Source organism: Ceratotherium simum, chromosome 35, assembly GCF_057802395.1.
Source record: "Ceratotherium simum simum isolate JZ-2026a chromosome 35, ASM5780239v1, whole genome shotgun sequence".
Classification (NCBI taxonomy): domain Eukaryota; kingdom Metazoa; phylum Chordata; class Mammalia; order Perissodactyla; family Rhinocerotidae; genus Ceratotherium; species Ceratotherium simum.
Genome location: NC_141934.1, coordinates 23295563 through 23320049, shown reverse-complemented (window position 1 = coordinate 23320049; position 24487 = coordinate 23295563). Strand labels below are relative to the sequence as shown.

General features: G+C 41.5%; 1 protein-coding gene across 1 annotated transcript in view; it reads right to left on the bottom strand.

Annotated features, from left to right (window-relative positions):
* The window catches only part of PPTC7 (protein phosphatase targeting COQ7), a 37411-nt gene extending 13255 nt beyond the window's left edge, over positions 1 to 24156 (bottom strand). The window contains exons 1-2 of the mRNA XM_004429984.3: positions 23689 to 24156; positions 2770 to 2949 (exon numbers count right to left, since the gene is read on the bottom strand). Coding sequence (XP_004430041.1) covers positions 2770 to 2949; positions 23689 to 23911 — 403 coding nt within the window. The 5' untranslated portion in view covers positions 23912 to 24156. The remainder of the gene's footprint in view (positions 1 to 2769; positions 2950 to 23688) is intronic.
* Between the last annotated feature and the right edge of the window lie 331 nt (positions 24157 to 24487).

Below are 24487 nucleotides of genomic sequence, written 5' to 3'. Positions count from 1 at the left end.
TCACCAATCACTCTTCCTAACTCAATGCACAAAAACTCCAATCATTTATCATTAATAGAATCACCACACAAAAGATCTTCTGCAAGCTGATGGAATTAATTTGAGAATGAAAAAATGACAGATGAGTAGCACAGCCTTGAAAATTTTGCTGCAGGAAGGACTCATGTTGACTCATTATGACTCACTGACAAACCCAGGCTATCATTTCGATACCCTCATGGCAGTAACCCGCTGAGTTAGAATCAAAATGGTCCTGAGAGTGAAGAGCTTGAATATGCAAAGCAGCACCAACGCAGGCAAGCCCAGCCTTACAGGATCATCTGGCCTTGAGTGTGTATATTATCCTCCTCCTCCGCCTCTTCAATTACTCATGTGTGCACGTGGCACAGGCCCTGACAGCCTAATACTGGGAGTAAAGCTCATCATTCTTCTGTATTTGGAGAGGAACAAGCAGGCAAAGGAGAAGAAAAGAGTGCTGAGAATGACGGTGTCGGACGTTCAGATGCCTGACCAATCCAGACAGGCACCCAAGCAAATCCCTCACGCTAAAATGGAAAGATTTTTATCACCCTGCCCCTCATTTTGTAAACTACAACTAAGCCTTTTGTGCAGCAAAGACAGAAAGGGACAACCTTATTAGGATTGACCCCTCAAATTCTTAAGATACGGTGGCTCTGAAGACCTAAATCCACTTACGGGTTTCTGAGAAAATATATGTCAACAATTAGCCTGTGATGCCAACCCAGATCTAAAAGCAGCTAGAAATTCTCAAGAAATAAGTGGTTACAGCTATCAGCTTGCCCTTTACTATATTAGAGTTACATTACAGGCTTTTTAGCAATTGCTGCATTAAAAAAAAGCATTACTTAATCTTGTAAAGTTATCGTTATTTGCAATTATATCTGAGGTTCAGTAAAACTCAGCAGCCTGTCTTAGCCAAAATATGCTTGAGTTTAGTTACAAATAGCTTAGAGATGTGTAGATTAAGTGAGAGAGAAGTGTTCAGGTGTCAAACATGGTAAGGAAGGATTATTTCAACGTGTCTTTTAGGAGAAAAAATTAATTATAATATTCAATGTAAGAAACCTCTAATATGCCCTTAAATTTATTTTATTATGATCTCCCAGTTACATGAGGGTGAATAGAAAGGGAAGTAGGGATAAGGAAGAAACATAGCAAAAAATAAAGCTGTCAAAGTGCAAAATCAGGATAGTTGTTGTTTTGTAACTGGTTATTCCAAGTCATGGTAAATGCATGGGGGAGTGTTGGCAGAAGACTCACAGGAACATGGGCGAGTCAAGCCCCTGGAATCCATGTCTATAGGCTCTCTGTTAGATGTCAGACTATTAGATGATATTCTGCAATGTCCACTTTTCCTCTTTTCAATAACATGTTTCTGAGTAATGCATGAAGCTTTAAGTTGTCCCTTTTCACAAAAAAGATCTCTCCATTTAACATATGAAGCAAGGAGGTCAGAGGTTAAGTGGTTTCTCATATGGCAAATTGACAGAGAGGTGCTAGAAATAGAATCTAGGATGTTTCACTGTGCCAGGCAAGCTCCACTGCATGTCCAAAATAGCGGATTAAGACAAAGCAGTACATTGAAACCTCAAGACAAGTTTTCTCTTCAGTTAGAAGGAACATGATGATTAATCACAGCACGGAGAAGACAGAAGATGAGAAGATCGTGATGAAAAGAACCCCTTCTTACAAAGGATTTAAATTGAAGGCAAAATTCTACAATGCGGAGATCTCCATTAACACTATACAGAGGCTGATTTCAAATGTGGATGGTGACTGGGAGGGAGGCCTTCTAGTAACCAGTGAGATGCTGGCAATTAGCAGAAACCTAATAACACCCTTTCTGAGAGCCTGCTTAGAAGGCTGGGTAAGTTGTCGGGTAAGTTCCCAGGAAACCATTTAACAAACAAATGTAGAAGCTTGGCCAAAAGATGCTCCATTAGCATACCAGATAAACCAACACTGGGTATTTGCAAGTTTTCTAAAACAAGAGTAACAGGGATCTATTTGTGCCATGCTATTTCACAGACTAATCAGCTAACCGCCAGCAGTCTGGGGTGCCTATCCGCAACATGAACTCCCCACAGGTAATCAATTGAATTTTACATGCCCGACACCATCCCCTTTCTGCCTCCCTCAGAAAGAACCACTGTCCTGAATTATACAACTACTTGCTTTTCTTTCTTCTTTTAGCATTTATTTTAGAATTCCCAAACAATTGGTTTTACTTTTTTATGTTTCTGAACTTGAAATACATGAAATCAGACGGTTAGGTGGTATTCAGCAATGTCCTCTTTTCTCCCAACAACATGTTCCTAGGCATTGCATGCAGCTTTAAGTCGTTCCTTTTCAAAATGCGTTTTTCTACTATAAATGGGATTTTAGGTTGTTCCCAGTTTTCTGCTATCACAGACAATGCTACTATGACCATTCTTATACCTACCTCTTGATACAAAGATGTGCAAGAGTTTCTTTAGTCTAGGGTGTAGACCTAGAAGTGGAACTGCTGGGACATACTGTCCCTTCATGTTTAACTTTATGCTGTAATTGCAAATTGTTTTCCAAAGTGGTTGTACCTAGTTACCTTCTCTGCAAGCAGTATTAAGTATTCTGGTTACCCTGCAGCTTCTCTATCGAACTCTGCTTAATAGGAAGAGCCTCAGAAAAAAGACGCTGGGCTAGTAAGTGATGTTGCTGTTAACCATCTCCTGGGCTTTAGAGAGGGAAGCACACAGGATATCTACTTACCAAGCAAAGGTACTTTATTTTGCAGCAACTCACAGTAGCTTGTGGTGAGGATTCCAATGGGATTACTTGGGACGAACCGTCCTTCTTTTACTAACCGTTCACACGTCCGCATTAAAGTCCCTGAGAACTGAGACGGATCAACTCCGTAGTCTCTCCATCCTCCTACACCATCTGCAACCCCTAAAAGGAAAAAAAAAAAAAAAAAAAAAAATCACATTTAAAGGATGTTCTTACCAACTTCTCAGGAATACTTACTCTTGCTCCCTCCTAACAGTTAATTTTACTACAAACTAGTATATATACTTACCCTGAAATTCAGAATAAAAAGTGCTCAAGTTTAATGTATTTGACACTAACACTCCTAATCCACATTCTCTTCTTAGAATTTGATCTTTCATATATTGATGAATAAACATGTGAGCCACCACAGGGTGGCATTGCCTACCAGCCAAGAGTTCAATTTCAGCAGAATTATCATCTTTGTATAGAAGTATTTGTGTTATTAATCTTTGTTGTATTTTATAAGAATGAAAATTGATTTTTTTAAAAAGTGCTGATGCTTATGATGATACAACTGAGCCAGAGCTGGCAATCATTAAGAATAACAAAAGTAGCAAGCTTTTAACTTCAAATATTGTTCAATAACTGAAGTATAGAACAAAATTAAGAACACATCCCATCCCTTTTCCTCCTCCTTCAGAGACAGTCACTATCCTGTACAGGGCTGTGCTGCCCAGCACAACAGCCACTACCACATGTGGCTGGTGAGCACTTGAAATGGGGCTGATCCAAATGGAGATGTGCTCTAACTAATAGTATACATTGGATTTTGAAAACTTAGTATGAAAAAAAGATAAAATATCTCATTAATTTTTATATTGATTACATATTGAAATAATATTTTGGATATGATGTGCTAAAGAGAATTCACGATCGAAACTAATTTCACCTATTTCTTTTTATTTTTAATTAATGTGAATATTAGGAAATTTAAAATGACATGTGTGGCTCACATTATGTTTCTATTGGACAGCACTGCCACAGAGATTTTCACAGGTCCATAGAGCTGCTGATGAGTTCACAGCCTGCACCAGACTCCTTTATCAAGAGGAAACTACTGTTCAAGAAAGTCAGTAAGACATCAAAGTCAACACTACAGCATCTCCTGTTCAACTCCTTGCAAAACACTAAGCTAGCTGTTCAACATTAAAATCAATTTCTGTCTACTAAATTCAAACAAACAGAACTAAAATGCCAGATATATATATTATTAAGGCTTTATTTATTTATTTATTTGCGAGGAAGATCAGCCCTGAGCTAACATCCATACTAATCCTCCTCTTTTTGCTGAGGAAGACTGGCTCTGAGCTAACATCTATTGCCAATCCTCCTCCTTTTTTTTTCCCCCAAAAGCCCCGGTAGATAGTTGTATGTCATAGTTGTACATCCTTCTAGTTGCTGTATGTGGGACGCGGCCTCAGCATGGCTGGAGAAGCGGTGCGTCGGTGCGCGCCCGGGATCCGAACCCGGGCCGCCAGTAGCGGAGCGCACGCACTTAACCGCTAAGCCACAGGGCCGGCCCAATTATTATTAAGGCTTTAAATGACCATATATGAACCTTTCTGGAAGGATCTATAAGAAATATTAATAGTAGTTGTTTTGGAAATAATGGACTGAAAGTGATCCATGAACAAATGGGAGATTTTAGCTTTTTACACTTCATACTGTTCTATATTATTTGAATTTTATTTTTATAATGAGCATGTATTTTTATAATAAAAATATTAATTAGGGATTTTATAATTTTTAAGGCTTTCTGAGCATGAAACATCCTCCCCACATACACATTTACATTTTTTGTACATTCAACTTTCACAAACATTTTAAAGAATATATTTGGTATAAAAGTAGGAGAGTGCCTATATATGCATCCCTGAAAAACTGGCTTAACGTGAAATAGATGCATGAAACTCTGTTTTTCTGGTGATGGCATTTATCAAACAGAAATGGAACACATCCTGAAAAAATAAGAGGAATAGAATTGGAATACTGTAAAGAGGGTGACAACTTACCACTATTGGGGCAGCAACTTTCCTCACCTTTTGTGATCAACAAATAAACAAGATTTCACTTCCGGGAAATTCCAAATTAGTTGATTAGATGATATGATGTGTCTGGGATTTGTTTCAAAATAATAGGGGGCAGCAGTGATGGAGGAGTAGGTAAAACAAGACTGGCCATGAGTGGATAACTGAAGTTGAATGAGAGGTACACTTATCTCTCTACCTTGATATATATTTGAAATTTTCCATTATACAAAGTTTAAATAGTAATAAGGATAACAATAAAAAAGAAAAAAGATCCTTCTGCCTGCTGTGTGGAGAGCAAGAGCGGAGAAAAGGGATGAGTCAGGAGTCTGTCTTGGCAGCTCAGCTGTGAAATGGTGGCAGTGCAGTTAGCGTGCAGGGATTTCGGATCCAGTGAAACAAAAGGACTTACAGGTGGACTGGATAGGGGGGCAGCAGTGGTGGGGAAAAGAGAAGCATCAAGGATAACTGAGGTCTACCCTACTGGGAAGAAAGATCACTTTTTTCTATGTTTTCCAAGCAGTTGTGACGATATCTGAAAATTCTTAAGAGAATTTAAGATCGTTTAATAGGAACTTCTTTTGAGGAATTCTTATTTCACTAAGGGTAAGATTTTACCACGATTTTAAATGCAACAATTTGTGTTAAAAAACAATGTAATTACAATCCTTGCAACTCTATCTGATGAATCATTTGTTTTCAAACTACTGCCTGCTCGAGGAAAGAGTTTCTTCTTAACCAGTCTCTGACCAAGAGCCACAATTAACATTAAATACAAACTGGTTTCATCTACAAATGCCCTTCACAAGAAAACCATTAAAATCTGAGATAACGTGAGAGTTGATCCTGGCACTCACTAAGTAATCTGTCAGCAGGTTACAGAGCCTGACCTGACACAGCCCTTCATTAATCAGATTTCTCCCAGAATAGAGCGCAACGCTTAAGGCACCTGTTTGCTTTTATATGGAAAAAAGAACCCAGACAAAATTCCATTGGCCAAATCTCTTTAGGGGAAAAAGAGATTCAAAAAGCATATAAACTTTTCAATAAAGCTGTGGGGAAAAAAGCCTTAGTATACATTTATAATTTACTTACAAAGAAGAACTTATATAATAGGAAGAGTTGTATTTGGGATTAGAATCAGGGGAAAACCAGAATAACCTACCACCTGTACATTTGAAATAGTCTGATTCATATTAGGCAGTTATTTCTACAAGGAAATAATATTTCCTCTCTTGCCTAAGCAAAAGTTTCAATCCACAGAGAGAGAACACCTGTTAAGCAGTGGAATTAATCCAGATATAAAGGGAAATTTCACTCAGAGGTAAAGAAGACAACTGTTAAAGGAGAGACTGCTTAAGATCTCAAAGATATCAAACAGCAAAGGATAAGAATATCCCTAAGAGCAAACAGAGGCCACAGTGAAGACTAGGAAATCAAGGGCTGAGTGAGACCCGTCCTGCCTCTGAGAACTCACCTTCTCGCAGGCAGCTAGGCCTCTCACTCACACAGGAACTAGACGAACGGCTCCCATAAATGCTGCCTCAGAAGGGTCACGAGCAAGTGGTTAATGCGTATGGGGCACTGTGCGAGTGGAGCCAGCCTTCACTCAGGAAGTGGCATTCAAATTAGGCCCTGGAAGGTAAGTCCGATTCCCACAGGCAGGGATGAGTAACGAAAGGAAAAGAGCAGTTAGGTGTGGCTGGGGCTTGTGTGAGTGGGGAGAGGCTGAAATACGCAGGGCAGGAGCTGAAGTTGTGGAGGGCCCAGAAGTGCACTCCAAAGACTTTAAGCTTTGTGCTATAGACCTGCACTGTGCATTATGGGAGCCACTAGCCACACGAGGCTATTGAGTTTGAAATGTGGCTACTGTGGACTGAGATGTGCTGTTAAACATGAAATACACTCTGGAGTCGAAAAACGTAGTACCAAAAAAACCCAAGTAAAATATCTCAGTAAGAGTTTTATACTGAACATGCTGAAATATTTTAGATATATTAGGTTAAATAAATATATTAATCGAAATTAACTGCATCTGTTTCATTTTACTTTTTTTAATGTGGCTACTAGAAAATATAAGATTACATATGTAGTTTACAGTATATTTCTACTGAACAGCACTGTTATAGATAATAAAAAGTCAACAAGGTTTCTGGGTAGAAGTGATATAATCCCATCTATATTTTAGAAAAATAATCCTGATAGCAGTGGAGAGAATGGGTTGGGAGAGATTAGAGATCAGGCATCAGCTGCAAGACTTGAGGTTAGAAGTGATGAGAAAAGCAGAATAGACGATTATTAGAAATACAAAGGAATGAATGCAAAGACACCTGGGCTCTCTATCAATATATTTTATATCAGTAGCTTTCTGGATTTCAAGAATGAGTATTGATTAGATGATTCCCCAGTTGGGAAGTGGGTGGAAATGCCTTCAGAAGATATTGAATTCTGTCTCGGGTATGCTGAGTTTCAGGGGCCAGCAGGGCATTTTTATGGAAATGTTCTATATGAAATCAAGAACTATGAGTCTGCAGCTGGGAACGCAATCAGGAACAGACCTTTGACAAAGACCCAGAATTGACACCATAGGGGTGGATGAGATGCTCAGGGAGAGTATAGAGAGTAATAAGTTCAAGGAGTTAAGGGGGGATCTTATTTTAGGAATGAGAATTCCAGGCCAAATGGCTCATTTGTGAATTGCATCTTACTCTAGGCATCAAATTACAATCACAGATATGATAACTGATTAAGTTTAAGGAACAGCCAACTAATCAATCCAGTTACAATCTCTTTTGAGGTGAAGAGAGGTGAAACTGAAAAGGTGGGCTCAGTAACTGGAAAGGCTTTGAATGCCAAGATAAAGAGTTTGTACTGAATACAGAAGCTATTTCCTTTAATTCACTGTAATCATCTTATGTCTCCATTAATAACAATCTGCCAGCACACGTCTGGCTTAAGTGTTTCCTTTGACCCAAAATCCAATTAAAACCATTATTAGGGCCGGCCCCGTGGCTTAGTGGTTAAGTGCGTGCGCTCCACTACTGGCGGCCTGGGTTCGGATCCCGGGCGCGCACCAACGCACCGCTTCTCCAGCCATGCTGAGGCCGCATGCCACATACAGCAACTAGAAGGATGTGCAACTACGACATACAACTATCTACTGGGGCTTTGGGGAAAAAAAAAAGGAGGAGGATTGGCAATAGATGTTAGCTCAGAGCTGGTCTTCCTCAGCAAAACAAAACAAAACAAAACAAAACCATTATTAGATTAAGATAATGGTTGGTTACATATCTGAAATAGCTGAGCAAAAGGCTGAGAGGAGACTATAGGGCACAAAAAATTCCTTTAGTTGTACCACTTATGTGGAACTGTCAGTTTTATCAAGTGGGAAATAATCAACTAGAAAATATTTATGATATTTATAATTTTTACATAATATTTTGTTATATAATTTTTGTTTGCTATAATATTTTAAGTTTTCCTGAAGAGAAGGGTTAAGAGAGGAGAATAATTCTGGTGTCTCCCATCATTTAAATGTATCTTTTTATAAGAAGAAAATTCTTAAAGTAACAGCCAATTTTCATTTTTCTAATAAACACATTTTTGTCTTTGCCTTAGTTATAACCATATAAAAACAAAATTTTGCTGTAAAAAGTCACTTAGTGTTTTATTAAACTCAGAATTTTACTTAATAGCTTTGTTCTAGGCCAAAAGTTCAAGGAAAAAAGGTTTGGTAGGCTAAAATTGTGGAAGCTTAAGAATCCTATCTTTCCAATTGCATACGGCCACCTAACTGTGGAGTTGCAAAAGGCTCACCTTGAGACAGACTTTGAACTAAGCCAACATCAGCCTGGGTCTCGCCAGCACTACCCTCCACTATCAGCCACCAGCAGGTGGCTGCCATTCTTCCTAAACCCTTCCTACTAAATCCATTTTCAGCCTGATACGCGACTGGTTACAAAGCAACATTTTCCAGGAGAAAGTGATGCCCAAATTTCATCACTAAATTTCAATTTCAATTTTAATATAAGCATCAGTGAAGAAACATTTGGCAATTGGATTTTATCCAAAAATAGGCTCTGGCAGAATTTCCAATATTAAGTAGCACCCAAAGGTGAACAGCTTTATTCCTTGCATCTTTGGTGATCTTGACACATTTTACATTAAGCTTCACACTCGAATGAAGCAAGACAGATCTACAGGGATATTTTTTCCATCAGTGAAACATATCACCTACCTACTAGCATGGGTACTTGATAGTGAACTGAAACTCCAGAGGAGAAATTGAGTAAGTATCTGGCTGGATCACAAGAGTTGAATAAAAAAAGTAGCAGGAGACCCTCTGTACCAGGAGGGACAAGGATATCTGGTTTTATACTCTCCGCAGCGAGTGTTCATCTAATGAGGAACTGATTAGGCAGTATTTATTGCAGTGCTACAGCCGGCTTCTTTTTAGATGCCGAGGCTCTTCTTCAAATACTATAATCTAGTGTTCTCAGAGCCAACTTTGACTAGAAGCATCACAACATGAAGCACTTATAACTAGAGAAAAATGGGACCGAAGTAAAAACTCAATTTCTATCAAATGGAACAGATCACATTTGTATCAACATTTCTGAAGCCTCAACTATTTGGGCAATAAGAACACTCCCCTGTGATTCAAGACTGTGAAATGTTGTATCTGCAAATAATTATCCCAAAGGGAACAAAAAGCAGGATTACTGAAAAAATACATTCAACAGTTGAGTTATTCAGAAAAGTACAATTTTCTTTGACTAACAGTCCTTTCAGTTCTCTAGAGGTGAAATTATATAGATTATGATGTTCTTCCTGCTTTAACAAGCAAGTGATATACTCCCTCTGCAACCACTCTGCGTTAACCACAACGAAGCCCGCGTCTTCTGGTTCTCCAGAGACCAAGTCTACGTCAAGAACTCAAGATCTCTGAGCAGAACAGCTAACTCAAAAGCTGCGGCAATGAAGCTGGAAGGATGGAAAGGAAGAAAGATTCGACCCTGTGATAAAATGTGTGAAAATGGAACCAAAAGCAAAACTCAAATTCTGCTAAAGAAATGGAACCGTCCAAGACAGTTAACAAAACTCAAATATGGACTCAAAGCAGGAATAAATGGTCAATTTTATGTTTTAGAATTCCAAACAAAATAGTTATTCCTTTTCTAGCTTAATAAACATGAAATCATTTAATAATTAATCAAATTAAAATGCAAATGCATACATACACACTCGCACACCTATTTTCCAGAATACTCTATTAACTAGAGATGGTAACTTCCAACAGTTGCTTTGTCTTAAAAAGCAGTGAAAAATGCTAAAAAGAGGATCAGGAAACAATAGTGTGAAGGCAAAGAAACTCAAAGTCAACCTTTTTAAAATAAAAATGTTCTTCCTCTAACTTGAGCTCTTCTGTTTAAATACCAAATAATGTAGAATGATGCGCTTTGGCTCAACTGTGGCTTGGGGACCATGGGTATCTACAGACTTGCGTATGAATGACTGCCTTTCTGCCACACAAACTCAGAGTTGAAGGTGAAGTCACAGAAAAGGGCACTTCACTTCTTTCTGGGCCTCAACAGTATCTTCCTCAAATGCTGAATGCTCTTAGCAATGCTCACTGGACAGGAGGAAGCAACAGACAAATCATCTGGGGGTCACACTTATTGTAAATTATGAATAGCAGAGGCAGGGCCCACAGTGTGTTACAGAATTAAGGGCTTCCATTAAAGCTGAGGCTTCTATTAGTTTCCAGATATTAGGAAATGTTATACGTAGCACACCTAATAATTTAATGTTTAAATAAGAAAGTAACAGCAATTAAGGTCCAACTATCTGATGTGTGCCTACTTGCATTGGCCCTTTAGGCTAAGAGAAACTTTTTCCTTCTGTTTATAATTTTATAAGATTAGATCTGGGCCGGCCCCGTGGCTTAGCGGTTAAGTGCGTGCTCTCCGCTGCCGGCGGCCCGGGTTCGGATCCCGGGTGCGCACCGAGGCACCACTCCTCCAGCCATGCTGAGGCCGCGTCCCACATACAGCAACTACAAGGATGTGCAGCTATGACACACAACTATGTACTGGGGCTTTGGGGGAAAAATAAATAAAATAAAATCTTAAAAAAAAAAAAAAAGATTAGATCTAGAATTCTGGTCTTAAAGGTTAACCTAACATTTATGACAATTAAACCATATATCCTTGACCTAACCCCAAAGAGGATACTATTTATCCTCTGCTTTCTTCACCTCTCCATAAAAATAAGAGCTGGCCTTTACTAAAACACCACCCTCTGGGAGAGGTCAAGAGTCACATGTAGCCCTGGCACAAATGCTCCATTTTTTAAATGAGAACACAATTCCTGTGAATAAGCTGTCAAGTGCGGAAGTGTCCCTTAATTTCTGAACACTGGCTATATTTTTTCCTACATATTGTTCAACTGAGTAACGATCTTTGAGTAACAGGACAATTTTTTCGTTTTCTTTTTCTTTTCCACACTTTCCAATTTTTCAGTAATGAGTACATGTTACCTTTATGGAAGGGATGACAAAAACTATTTATATAAATCCAGTTAGAACTACATTTTACACTTACATTCAATATTAAAGTTATTCAACACATTTTACTGAACATTTTCTATATGCAAGACATTATGACAAAAGGGAGCTAAAGGGATCTACATATAAAACATTTCCTGCCCACAGCAACTTAAAATCAAGTGGTAGTGACTGTGGTAGGGGAGGAGGGCTTGAAGAGGCTTAAATGGCTATAATAAAATAAAATAAATATGCACCTTGCATAAAAACAAAAGCAAGGAAGATCAGATTACATCTAGCTGAAGGAATCAGAAAAGCATTCATGGAGAGGAGAAGAGTCTGATCTGAGCCTTGAAGGATGAACACATGAGTTGTGAGGGAGGAGGCTGAGGAGAGAGGCATTCCTGGCAGTTCCCTGGGATTCTGACTGGAAAGGACAAAGGACAGTGATAGAGGGGAAGTTAGAGCTCTCAGAGCAGGGAAACCTGACCTTCAGGTAAATGCCGACTGCACCTCTGCCAGCAACCTGTCACCAGCACTCAGCCCACACGGTGCACTGCAAGAGTTCAGGCACTCAGGAGGTCCCCAGGAGGAAAGGGCTGGCCTGAGACCACCAAAGTCCCTGTAGCCCACTGACTAGTCCAACAAGGCTTGCTGAGACCATTATTTGCTTTAATTATGGGTCTTTGCTCAACTACTAGCCTAGGAATAGCTAGTACCTAAGTAGTATTCAGACTCAGCAAAGATCACCTCAGTCAAACAAAGTTTTAAATAAATGATCACCTGTGATTTGAAAGGCAATGTATACACAGTGGGCAAGGGCACAGGCTCTGGAGTCAGATCTGGGTTCAAATTCCAGCCCCAGGACTAGGCTGAGGTGTACTAAGGGTGTCCTTGGGCAGCTCTCTGAGCCTCAGTATCTTCACCCATACATGGGAACAGTAGCATGGACATCACAGGTGTGAGGAACAGGGATAACGTGTTACAGGGTGCCCGCCACAGTGCTCAGCTCACAGCCGACGCGCAATAAACGAGAGTTATGCCTCTCCTAAAAAAGACCAAATACCAGCATATAGACCAGTCTAGCCTGTAGCAATCAGAAAAGTCTTTGATCAGTGTTTGTAGGCTACAAAGCTCTACAAACACTGGTTTGTGGTCACAACCAAAAGACAGTTCCCACTCACAGATAATGTGCACAGGATGGCGGTCCGTTCAGCTTTTTGGGCCACATACCCAGCACCATTCAGTATGCCATTAGACACTTAAAGGTAACATTTTCAAACACTGAGGAACAAGCACATATTTGTCTCCAGAAAATACACAAAGATTCACCTGCTCTTCGAAAATGAATAAGCTTTTTTTTCCAGAAGTAACTCTGAAGTAACCTTATTTAACAAATACTTAAGTGCCTGCTGCCTACCGTGTGCCAGGGTTCATTAGAAATTTCTCATTTTAAATGGGAAATCCCATAACAACTAGTAATACCATTTCCTGAGGTCACTAACTGCAGCACCTCTATCACGACTTTCCTGTCTCCTTTCTCCCTCTTTATACTGTGATCCCCTTCAGGGCTGAGTCTCTTTCACACTGCTAACCATGTTTTCATCCCTGGGTACTGGCCTGGTACGTAGCCCAACAGTTCTCAATTCTTACTGCACACTGAGATTACCCATGGAACCCAAGCCACACCTCCAGAGTCAGTATGCCCAGGCTGGGCCTGGGCCTTCTAGCCAAGTAAAGACACCAAACTGCACAGGCGATTCTAATGAGACTCACTGCTGGAGCACTCAGGACTCAGTAAAGGCCAGCTGGAGGCAAGCATTCTACCAGCCAGATGATTCTGCCTCTGAAATGCCTCTTGTACCAAGCAACCTCGTTTTCTGTTCCTAAACTTGATCTTTCTCTTGCATCTCCTAACCCTAATTAATGGCCGCCCAACCCACCCACATTGTCAGGCTAGAAACCTTAAGGAAGCTTCCAGATGCAAACCCTCAAAATCAACTTCAATTTCTCTTTCCCTTTCACCCTCTTCGTCCAATTATCACTAAGCCCTATTGATTCTATGTCTGCAATGTGTCTGAAGTCCAACTACCATCCACTGCTCTAGTTAAAGTCCTTTCTAGCTCATACTATTTCAGTAGCTTCCTAACTGGTCTTTTGCCTCTTGTTCTCCCACTACACCAAACCTATCTTTTTTTTTTTTTTTTTTGTGAGGAAGATCAGCCCTGTGCTAACAACTGCCAATCCTCTTCTTCTTCTTTTTTTTTTTGGTTGAGGAAGACTGGCCCCAGGCTAACATCCATGCCCATCTTCCTCCACTTGATATGGGATGGTGCCACAGCATGGCTTGCCAAGCGGTGTGTCAGTGTGTGCCCGGGATCTGAACCGGTGAACCCCGGGCCACTGCAGCGGAGCGCACACACTTAACCACTTGCGCCACCGGGCCGGCCCCCCCCCTTTTTTTTTTTTTTTTACAAGATTGCTATGTCCATATTACTCTTCTTGTCAAATACCTTCCACATATATACACTTATTTACTTGTGTATGTAAAAACATTCTCTAGAAGGATACACAAGAAACTGATAACCTTGCTTCCTCTTGAGAGAGAAACTGCAGCTCAGAGACAAGGGTGAGAGGGAGACTTTTCACTGTGCACTCTTTTGAATTTTGTACCATCTGAATGTGCTGCCTCTTCAAAAACCACCAAACCAAACCCAAAACAACAAAAGCAAAAACATCTCCTATAGCTTTCCACCAAAAAGCTAAAAACTAAACAAACAACACCCAACTCCCTAATATGGCCATCATGACCTTCAACAATTTAGTCTCAATCTGTTTTCTAACATCAGATTCTTAACTGCCCTCTCATCCCCACCTCACCAGCCCGAACTACTCTCTAGCCACGACGCAGCTGTAGTTTAGGGAATCTTCTGTGCCTCTGCTGATCCCTCAGTCTGGAGAGCCTTAACCATTCTTCTCCTCACTTGCCTTGATTTACTGAAAAACCCATCTCTCAAGGCCTGCCTCCATGCTTCCACAAGACCTAATGTGTGTGTATTCTTTAATACTGTTCCTGTGCGTATGTGAGCCTTCCCCACCAGACTGAAACTTCAGGGCTGAAGTCTGTTTTGTTCTTGGTCTTCTCCACAGCACCTGTCAGGGACTAACAGGAGACAACCAGGAAACAATTGAGTTCAGCTGACTGTACTGAAAAGTCAAAATACCAACACTCTGGTATAGAAACTTTCATCTGAGAACTCCAAAAGAGAATGAATCCATTATCTCATCCTAGAGGTGGACAAGGTGTCGTGCCCTGTGGGTCAGAGCTGCCTGCAAGACTCTCACAGACCGTGAGAAGAAGGCTTGATGGAAAGAGCCCTGAAAAGGAGCCTGGAGATGACGCCACTCCCAGCTTTCTTTGCCACTAACTGGATGTAGGACACTGGCCAAATCACTTCTCCAAGCTTCAGTTTTCTCATCTGTGAAATAGGGGCAGGAAGACAAATTCTCTTGAGAGTTCCTTTTTCTAAGATCGAAGATTCCAGGATTCTAAGCCACACTGCAAGAAAAGGGAGCCTATCTTAGAAACTCTTTATAAAATAATGGTTAACAGATACAGCTATACCTTATTTCTCATATTCAATATTACATTTATTGCATAAACTAGTTTTGAAGCAAAGGCTCCATTTCAGGCTTTCCAATTTATCCTTTCCCCTTATTACCGCCACATGTATGTTTTCAGAGAAGTTTCAATAACGATTCAGAGAGTAAAAACACTGCCCCAGTCCATTTACTTTAGTTTTAACCACGTAACTAAAACGTTGGAGAAGTTTTTCTCCTTTAAGCCACTAACAAAAAGTTAAGCCAATTATTTTTCAATTTAAATTTTTTTTTGTGTGTGAGGATCAGCCCTGAGCTAACATCCATGCTAATCCTCTTTTTTTCTTTTTTTTGCTGAGGAAGACCAGCTCTGAGCTAACATCTATTGCCAATCCTCCTTTTTTTCCCCAAAGCCCCAGTAGATAGTTGTATGTCACAGGTGAACAGCCTTCTAGTTGCTGTATGTGGGACGCGGCCTCAGCATGGCCGGAGAAGCGGAGCGTCAGTGCGTGCCCAGGACCCGAACCCAGGCCGCCAGCAGCGGAGCGCGCACACCAACCGCTAAGCCACCGGGCCGGCCCCTCAATTTAAATTCTGATAGAAGAATAAAAGTTAGTTATAGGTTAGTATTAATTGACTTCATTGAATTCAAATGATCTGTAAATAAATTAATATGCATGTGTGGAATGTACTCCTAAAACACACTAACCTGTTATCCAAAGACCCTTGATTGTTCAGTGAATTCAGCATACTATCAACCAGAAAAACGACAGGATCAAAGTTGCCACTCAAGAGCCGAGAAGTGGGTTTTTAAAAACAATGCATGCATTAGACACCCATTTAGACTTTCTTATTTCACAGAAACACTGATGACCATATTACCAATTAGTGGTCAACCTAGAGGCCATGAACAGTTTTCTAGCTCTTATGCAAATAGCTCAAATTTATTTTCTTATCCGGAACTGCTATCCAAACACTGATGTAAAAACAGAAGCACTTTTTAGTTTGCTTCATTCAGCACAGCTAACCTTTTGCATCTACCGCAAATGACAGTGCAAACTAATTCTGGTAAGTCAGGAAACTTGCTGGATGATGGCATCCTTGAAAGATCACAATGTACAGTCAGAGTAGTACAAAAAGAAAGAAATTCCCTTTCTTTTCACAATAGTCTGTTAATGAGTGAAAGAAAAATCAGTGCAAAAATGTGTTGGAACTGGCTTGAGTCAAACTAGTCCTGGGTCCCTCAATAGAAAGCACTCTTTGTAGTAAGTCACTTTTGTCGTCTCTGGCAAAGGTTTTGCAGTCATTTTGTAGTCCTTGGGATTCATACAAACAACTCAATCATTCTAGAACTATTCACCAGCTACAAACTTAACTCAAAAACAACTGTTAAAGAACCTACTAAATTTATACACTGTTAAATGTGACAGACTCAAGATCAACAATAAGCTTAGTGATGAGAGCGATTCCATAGCAATTGGAAAAGTATGAATTAGTATAACCTCTCTGGAGGGACCTATGCTAATATTTATATCAGAGGCCTTGCAAATATTCACAGCCTTTGAGTCAGGAGCTCTTCAAGGAATTTATCCTAAGGAAATATTCAGATGGAGAGATATTCACTCTAGTGTTACTTATAACAGAAAATTGGAAATAATCTAAATAAAAATAAGAGGACTGGTTAAATAAATTATGGACTGTACATGCAGTAAAATATGATGCAGTTATGCTTATCAGTACGGAAATATGCTCAATTTACATTACATAAAAATATCATTACACAGCAGAACACATATTAATCTAATTTTATTTAATAATGTATATACATGCAATTGTTATACACAAAGGCTGGAGGAAACCATACCGACTATAGCTGAGTTACGTTACAGGTGTTTTATACTGTGCTTTTTTGAATATGTGTTACTTTTTGTGTGTGTGTGTGTGAGGAGATCAGCCCTGTGCTAACATCTGCCAATCCTCCTCTTTATTTTATTTATTTATTTTTTTTGCTGAAGAAGACTGGCCCTGGGCTAACATCCATGCCCATCTTCCTCCACTTTATATGAGACGCCGCCACAGCACGCCTTGCCGAGCAGTGCGTTGGTGCACGCCCGGGAACCTGCGAACCCCAGGCCACCAGAGCGGAGCACGCACACTTAACCACATGCAGCACCAGGCCGGCCCGAATATGTGTTACTTTTATAAGCACAAAACAACACCATTTATTTAAAAGCACTAGACATGCAAGCAGGAAATTTAGGTTCAAGTCCCAGCTATGATACTAGCTGTACCAACCTTACTGATGAGTCAACTTTATAGATGAGGAAACAGATGCAGATTAAGTGGAGATAAGAGCAGCTATTTCACAGTTAAAAGATTAAATAAGGTAAAACATAAAAATGCATTGCAAAATCTAAAGCACTATATAAAGCACTGGTAAGATGAATCATATTTTGTGTCAGATATTGAATAAAAGCTTAGGAGAAACAGAGTACAATACTTTTACTCTTTAAAGAAAAGCTTCTGCCTGCTTCCCAATCCACTGAAACTTCTGTTTGGGATCTTATTCAAAAGCATTTAGCATCTTCTTTAAAATTTTAAACTAAATTGAAAGAGCTGTGCCATTTGCCAACTCAAGTTTACATGAATAATTGTGTTATCAGCCCAATGCCCTCTGCAGTGGATTGGCTTTTGCAAAAACTCTTGATTTATGATGCAATTCTGTGAACTGTTTAATAAGAGGAAACAAATGATTTTAGATCTCAGAGAGATAGAAAACTATCAGATCAGATATTAAAAATGTTTGACAACTTGCAAACAAGATAGATCACTAAATTTTATTACTAACGACAAAAATTAGGATCTAGGGCACCACTTCTTAAAATGAGACCAAAAGGTAACACTAATTTTGAAAGGCAAACTTACAAGGTACACGGTTTTCAACTAACTAGAATGTCTGGTTTGAGAAGTCAAATTTCTTTAGAAAGAAAATACTGTTAACTTACTTTTCCAAAGCATTTTCCTGAAAATTCTGAACCTAAAGCTTCAGGTAAGGTCTCTCTAAAAGGCATGGGTTTGTACATAAAATGAATTTGACATTCAGCTTGAACTTGACATAAGCGTTTATTCAAAGAACATGATTGTAGGTCAAATCCTCTGACCTGGTGTAGCGCCTCTTGAGTCACACACAGTACAAACTCCATTTGGACACTGTTGCAACCATTCAGGTTATGTATCGCCCTGTTTCACAAAGCAGTGCTAAAGTTCAGGAACAGCCTCCTCCCATCCAGGTCCCCCTCCTCCCAAAAAACCCCCACCACAACCATGCAGGAAATCTGCATCCTGTCTTCTGCTACAATTTAAAACCTTTTTACAAAAATGTATTTTCTAAAAAGCATAAACAGTGGCTTTTAAAATTTAATCACTTGCTCTACAAAAGAAGACTCATCCAGAATCCTTTAAGGAGATTATTAACAAATTGAGGGAGAAGCTGGAAGTTAGGAAAATTTAAAACTACGCTCAAGAATCTCTACATTGAAGAGGAAAAGTAGCTCTGACCGTATAACAGATGAGGAAATGACTTTAAAAATAAGGGACCTGATGAGAACCTTATGAAAGTACAATATAGATATATAGCAAAGTGAGACAAATATCAGGGAGCAGGAGTTTAACAAACAAACAGCAAAATATCTCCATCCACCAACTCTGTAATCTTATTTATTTCAGAATGACGGAACACTCAGAAAAGTGAGACAGCAACCAGTCAGTGGCTTTCTTTTTTTTTTTTTTTTTGGTCAGTGGCTTCTTAAACCTGCTGTTCTATGAGTCCTTGAAGGCTCTTTTACTAAACCCACAATTCACACTTCCTTAACATTCTACAATTTTCTCTTGAGAGCACATAGATTATTATGAAATCAGGCATATTTAAAACACTGATTGATCTTAGATGTTACACATCTTATTGCTGCCATTTTAAAAACATTCACCTTGGGGCTGGCCCGGTGGCACAAGCCGTTAAGTGCGCATGCTTGGCTGCAGTGGCCCGGGGTTCGCCAGTTCGGGTCCCGGGTACGTCGGCTTGGCAAGCCATGCTGTGGTGGCGTCCCATATAAAGTGGAGGAAGATGGGCACAGATGTTAGCCCAGGGCCAGTCTTCCTCACCAAAAAACAAAACAAAAAAAACCCTATATGACTGGACAATTCCATTCCTAGGTATATACACAAGAGAATGGAAAATATATGTCCACACAAAGGCCTGTACGTGAATGTATCACAACAGCACTATTCACAAGCGCCAAAACACGGAAACAACCTAACGTCCAGTAACAAACGAATGGATAAACAAAATGTGGTCTATCCATACAATGGAATATTATTCAGCCATAAAAAGGAATGAAGTACTGATACATACTACAATGTGGGTGAACCTTGAAAATATAATGCTAAGTGAAAAAAGCAAGACACAAAAGACCACATATTGTATGATTCCATTTATAAGAAATGTCTAGAATAGGCAAATCTATAGAGTCAGAATCTACTTTCTGTTGCCAGGCATTGAGGGAGGGGAGACCGGGGAGTGACTGCTAATGGGTAGGGAGTTTCTTCTGGGGTGATGAATATGTTCTGGAACTAGTGAGGGGTGGTGGTTGCATAACCTTGTGAATGTACTAAATGCCACTGAATTTTTCACTTTAAAAGGTGTATGTTATGGCAGGTGAATTATATATCTCGATTTTAAAAAACTCAATCAGGGTCATGTCTGCTGTCAACAGGTAGATCAGGCTGAATTGTGACTTTCAGGAAATTATAACTGTATAATAATGAGACTGGTTTCTGGACAAGGCTTGAAATCTAGCTGAGGGAAATTCTAAAGAGGACTTCTTGAAAGGCTGAAATTAGCACACATACACACTCTCCCAAGGTGACTGCTTTGTTAAACAAAGGACAACTCACTTTTAGATATAGAGGTTTCACCAAATACATTAAAATTATCATGACTTTAATCATTTGGAAAACATCAAATTCTACTCAATCTATTCACTTTCTAAATAAAATTTAGATCTTTATATTGTTCATGTAATCCTTATACCTTAACTAATTTTAAGACTGTCATTACTCACAAAAACGCTTCAAAATCCTGGCCACAATCAAAATCAGATCCAAAAGCTAGAATATGAAATTGTTTTCATTTCTTTTTAAGGTTTCAAGTTAAATCAAGCTTAAATAAACATCTCGCAGTTTTATAAGAATTACTTTACAACTCAATATTCAGAGGTCAGAATTTACATGGCATAGGCCATGCTGCCGTTTTTTAAAGACGTGGCTTCAGTAAACTGTGGTTTAGCATGCAGAGGTTTTGTTGCATTTTAATTATGAGTCATAGAGTGAATAAAGAAGTTGTAAACACACACACACTCTTAAGAAGGAAAAACATGAGAAAGACAAACAATACCAGAAGACAGACTGGTTCTGAATTCATCTATCTTGTCAAGAAAACTTAATCAGTGGTGTCAACGGAAAGGCAACAGGACTGGGGAGCCTTGGTGCTAGTCCTGGTTCTGCCATTAACCAGCAGAGTAATCTTAGCAAAGTCATTTGACCCTCTTTAGGCCTCCATTTTCTCATCAATAAAATGAAAGAACTGGACTCCAAGATTTCTAGGTCTTAGAACTCTCAACAGTCTTTGATTCTATTGTTAAGTAGCTTAGGGCTGTGGGAGGTCCAGCAATTACACACTAGGCAGCTCTCATATTTTTGTGTACTTAGGTATCCATGCCATATAGAGTAATAAGAGAACTCAAGATTAGCCACAGAGAAAAAAGAAAAAGTGCACACAGCTCCTGCTAGTACTGGTTTACTCCTGGTGGACCTAATAAAGAGAAAAGCACCTTTGCCAATTTTCCAGGAGATAGGAGTGGTTCCTATGTCGCACCACGCCCACCATAGTTGGTTTTTCCTACAAGAAATCCAGTGGGGACTCTACAAAATGTTGTAAAGCACCAAGTACTTTTAGTCACTGCATGACTAATAGGACAGTCAATTCTAAATTAAATAAATAAAACAGCTTTCTCTTTCTATCACAAAAAGAAATAAACAGCTTTCATTCCAAACAGTGAAGGAGACCTAGATGACCACACTAAGTTGCATAGATACTTAGCAATAAACAGTGTCAACCCAAAGAAAATGAATTATCTATAGAACTAGAAGGTTCAAAGCACTGAGGTTCAACATAACATCATTATTCAACATGGCCTTTTAATGCAATTCAGTTTACAACTCCAACTTCCAGAGTAAAAAGCAATATTAAAGACTTGCTGAGACTCATTACATCTTTCACAGCAAGAGACAATCAGACACCTGCCTGTGATAAAACAGAAGTCACCATCATACGGACTGGTCTGTGGAAGCCAGAGATCAAGTGAGGCCAACCCAGAAGCTGTTTCAGGTGGCTCCTGAAAGTTAAGATGGCTTTCCCGAAGAGCTCCTCCAAAACAGGACAGTCCTAGAGAAACTGTCTCCCCTGATTTGCGCACCACACACACACACGGGCACATAAGCAACCATCTGTCTGGTTATGCCTGGCGACATTCCTTTCAGGAGGGGTACAGAGCTTAATCTGGTACCCAAACATGGATCTCTAGGTGGTACATGGATGGACTTCATGGCATCAGTGAAGTCCCTGAACACCTACGCAAAATTTTGTCTATGCACGTTTTTCTGGGGAGAGAGTCCTTGGGTAGTCAAAAATTCTCGGTCTGTGAACCAAGGAAAATTCAGAACCACTGGTTTAGCGCCAGATATAAAACAGAAGAAATTTACTGAAGGTGCCCATGTGAATAAGATAAAAAGTAATGCCTGTTGTTTGAGGTGCAAAATAACAAAGAGTGTTGTCTTTTCAAACCAAAAAGAAAATAGGATCTGATGGTCAGAAGTCCTTGAGGGTCAGGTAGTGCACTCCCTTCATCCTCTAGTCTAGATGAGGAACACGCGCTGAGAGGCTGTTGCCTAAAACCATAGATCATAGAGCTAGTAAGTGGCAAAGCTGAGCACCAAACTATGCCAGGTTCCTGCCAGGATGGTATGTTTATACTTTTTTCAGAATAGGTTTCACCAAAATTTCCCTTATCCTTATAAATACCCCACTCCAATAAGGTAGCCTTCAAAAATTTTTAAACCAAGCTTCAGCAGAGGGATTTGACATATTAAAATAACCCCCAAATCATCAATCAAATCACAAAAGCCAGCACATGGCAGACTTATAAGGGGGCTTGTTACCCCCTATCCTGTGGCAACTTGAAAAAGCAGCACAAGTCACAAGCTCATTGAGTGAAGCGCTTCTAAACGTAAGGGAAAAAGACAGCCACTAACAGCCCTTTAAAAAAGATACTGAGTCAGGGTCCAGCTGACTTCAGGGCAGATTTGTAGGATTTCAACCTGCAAGCTCCTCTACCTTGGAAGGAGTCTCTCTTAAAGTTAACATTAAGAGTGTTGCCTAAACAACTAAATGATTTTTTTCAATCCAGGTAATGGGGTCATTAAAAGTTAAACTGAGAAGAACCTTTCCAGCTCCATGTTCACAAACACTACACGGAGTAGAAGCAAAGATAATAGGCAGTTATTCTGAGATCAAATTAAAAAATAATTATAGTCATAAAAATTTACAGGACCAATTGTTCCAATGCCAAACTCTGCCTCAGCATATGAAATTTAAAGTAACCAAAAACTTAATCTCACCTGAGAAGTGAAACCAAAGTGACCTTTCACTCCGAGTTCAATGACAGCATGTCCTTCAATTTCAAAGGAAGTGCTTTATTTATTAAAAGAGATTTACCTGCAGACGATCCTATGGCGTATACATTGTCTCCAAAGATATACATTACGGTCAAGTTTCTGATTGCTTCTGAATTACATTTAGCCCTTTCCGCGAGCTCTCACCCCAGTCTCCCACCCCCTAACTGGAATAGGCCTTCGGAAGCACCTGTGGCCTGAAAAGGCTTTCACCAATTCTCAAGGCTTCCTTGGCTGCAGGCTAGAAGAGTGTTCGGCCATTCTATTTTGGGTCAAGGAGACTCTCCTCCATCCCAAGTGACCTCAAGTGGGCAAGACTGGTTTGGAAGAATGCACTGCGAGTGTTTTCACCAGGCCAACGGCCCCCGCCGCGGGACTCCGAAAAGGATGGAGATCCGGTCAAAGAATGCGGCTGGGTGTCTGGGGCTCGCGTCCGACAGTCGCTCGGGATCCCGCAGCCCGGGGCCGGGAAGAGCCTGCCAAGCAGCAGGGATCCCGGGGCGCGCAGAGGGAGGAGGGGGGAGGACACGGAGCGAGGTTCGGAGCCTGCAGGTGTCGCCGGGGGAGGGGACGGGGTCATCCGGGGCTGCCACGCCAAGGGACTAGCAGTGCGGTTCTGGACTCGGACAAACGGTCACATTCTCCAGCTGGTGACCTTGAGCACGTGGCTCGACCGCTCTGCGCCTCAGTTTCCCGGCCTCTCTAATGGGGGCTGCTGGAGCGGAAAAGACACCTCGGGGCGCTTGGCGCGGCGCCGGGCACACAGTAAGCGCTCCCTGCGAGCGAGCCGCTGCCGGCTCTCGGCTCCCCTCCCCGCCCGCGGGGACGGGGAAGCCCCGCGCGGGGAGTCCCCGGGAGGCGGATCCGGGGCTGGGGCGGGGGCCCGGGCCGGGGACTCACCGAGCACGTCCGCCGAGCGGTGCCGGGCCACGAAGCACGCGTCGTCCCCGTAGCACGCGCCCTTCTTGAGGAGGCCCTTACGAAAGTCCTTGCCGAAGCCGCAGCCGGCCGTCACCAGCCCATAGTCGCCGCCGCCGCCGCCGCCGGCCCTGGGGTCGGTCTGCGAGAGGCCGCCGAGCACGGCGCGGGCCACCAGCCGCCCGTACGAGAGGACCGAGAACATCGCCGCCGCCGCCCCCCCGAGGAGGCGGGGGGCCCGGGGAGCAGGAGAACGCAGAGGCCCGGCGCCGGCTCTCTCCTCCGCCGCAGCCGCGCCGCCGCCGCGGCGCTCCTCAGGGCGGCGCGCAGTCGCCGCCGCCGCCCCTGCCCGCCGCGCGGGGCCTCGCACGCGCTCCGCCGCGCGCACCGGAGCCAGAGCGAGGTCAGAGCCAGCGGCTCCTCCGCTCCAGCCCGACTAGGGTCTCGGCGGCAGCCACCGCTGCCGCCGCCATCTTCCGCTCCACTAGCGTGTTCCGGGCGGCGCCGGCTGCGCCGCCCCCTCCACGGCCCCGCCCCTAGCCCCGCCCACGACTCGCGGCTCAGGCCCGAGCCCCGCCCCTCGGGCTCGCTGCTGTATGCGATCGCCGAGGTCGAGCGTGCGCAGAGGGTGTGGACGCAATGTCTCCCGGGAGTTGTAGTCTGGGCGTTGTAGTCGCTTTCTGCTTGCCTGCCTAACGTTCAGGACCCAGGAGGATTCCCCAGACGCTGGACTTAAGTTATTGAGAAGTACATGTGGGTTGTTTGAGAGTTTTCTCCCCTG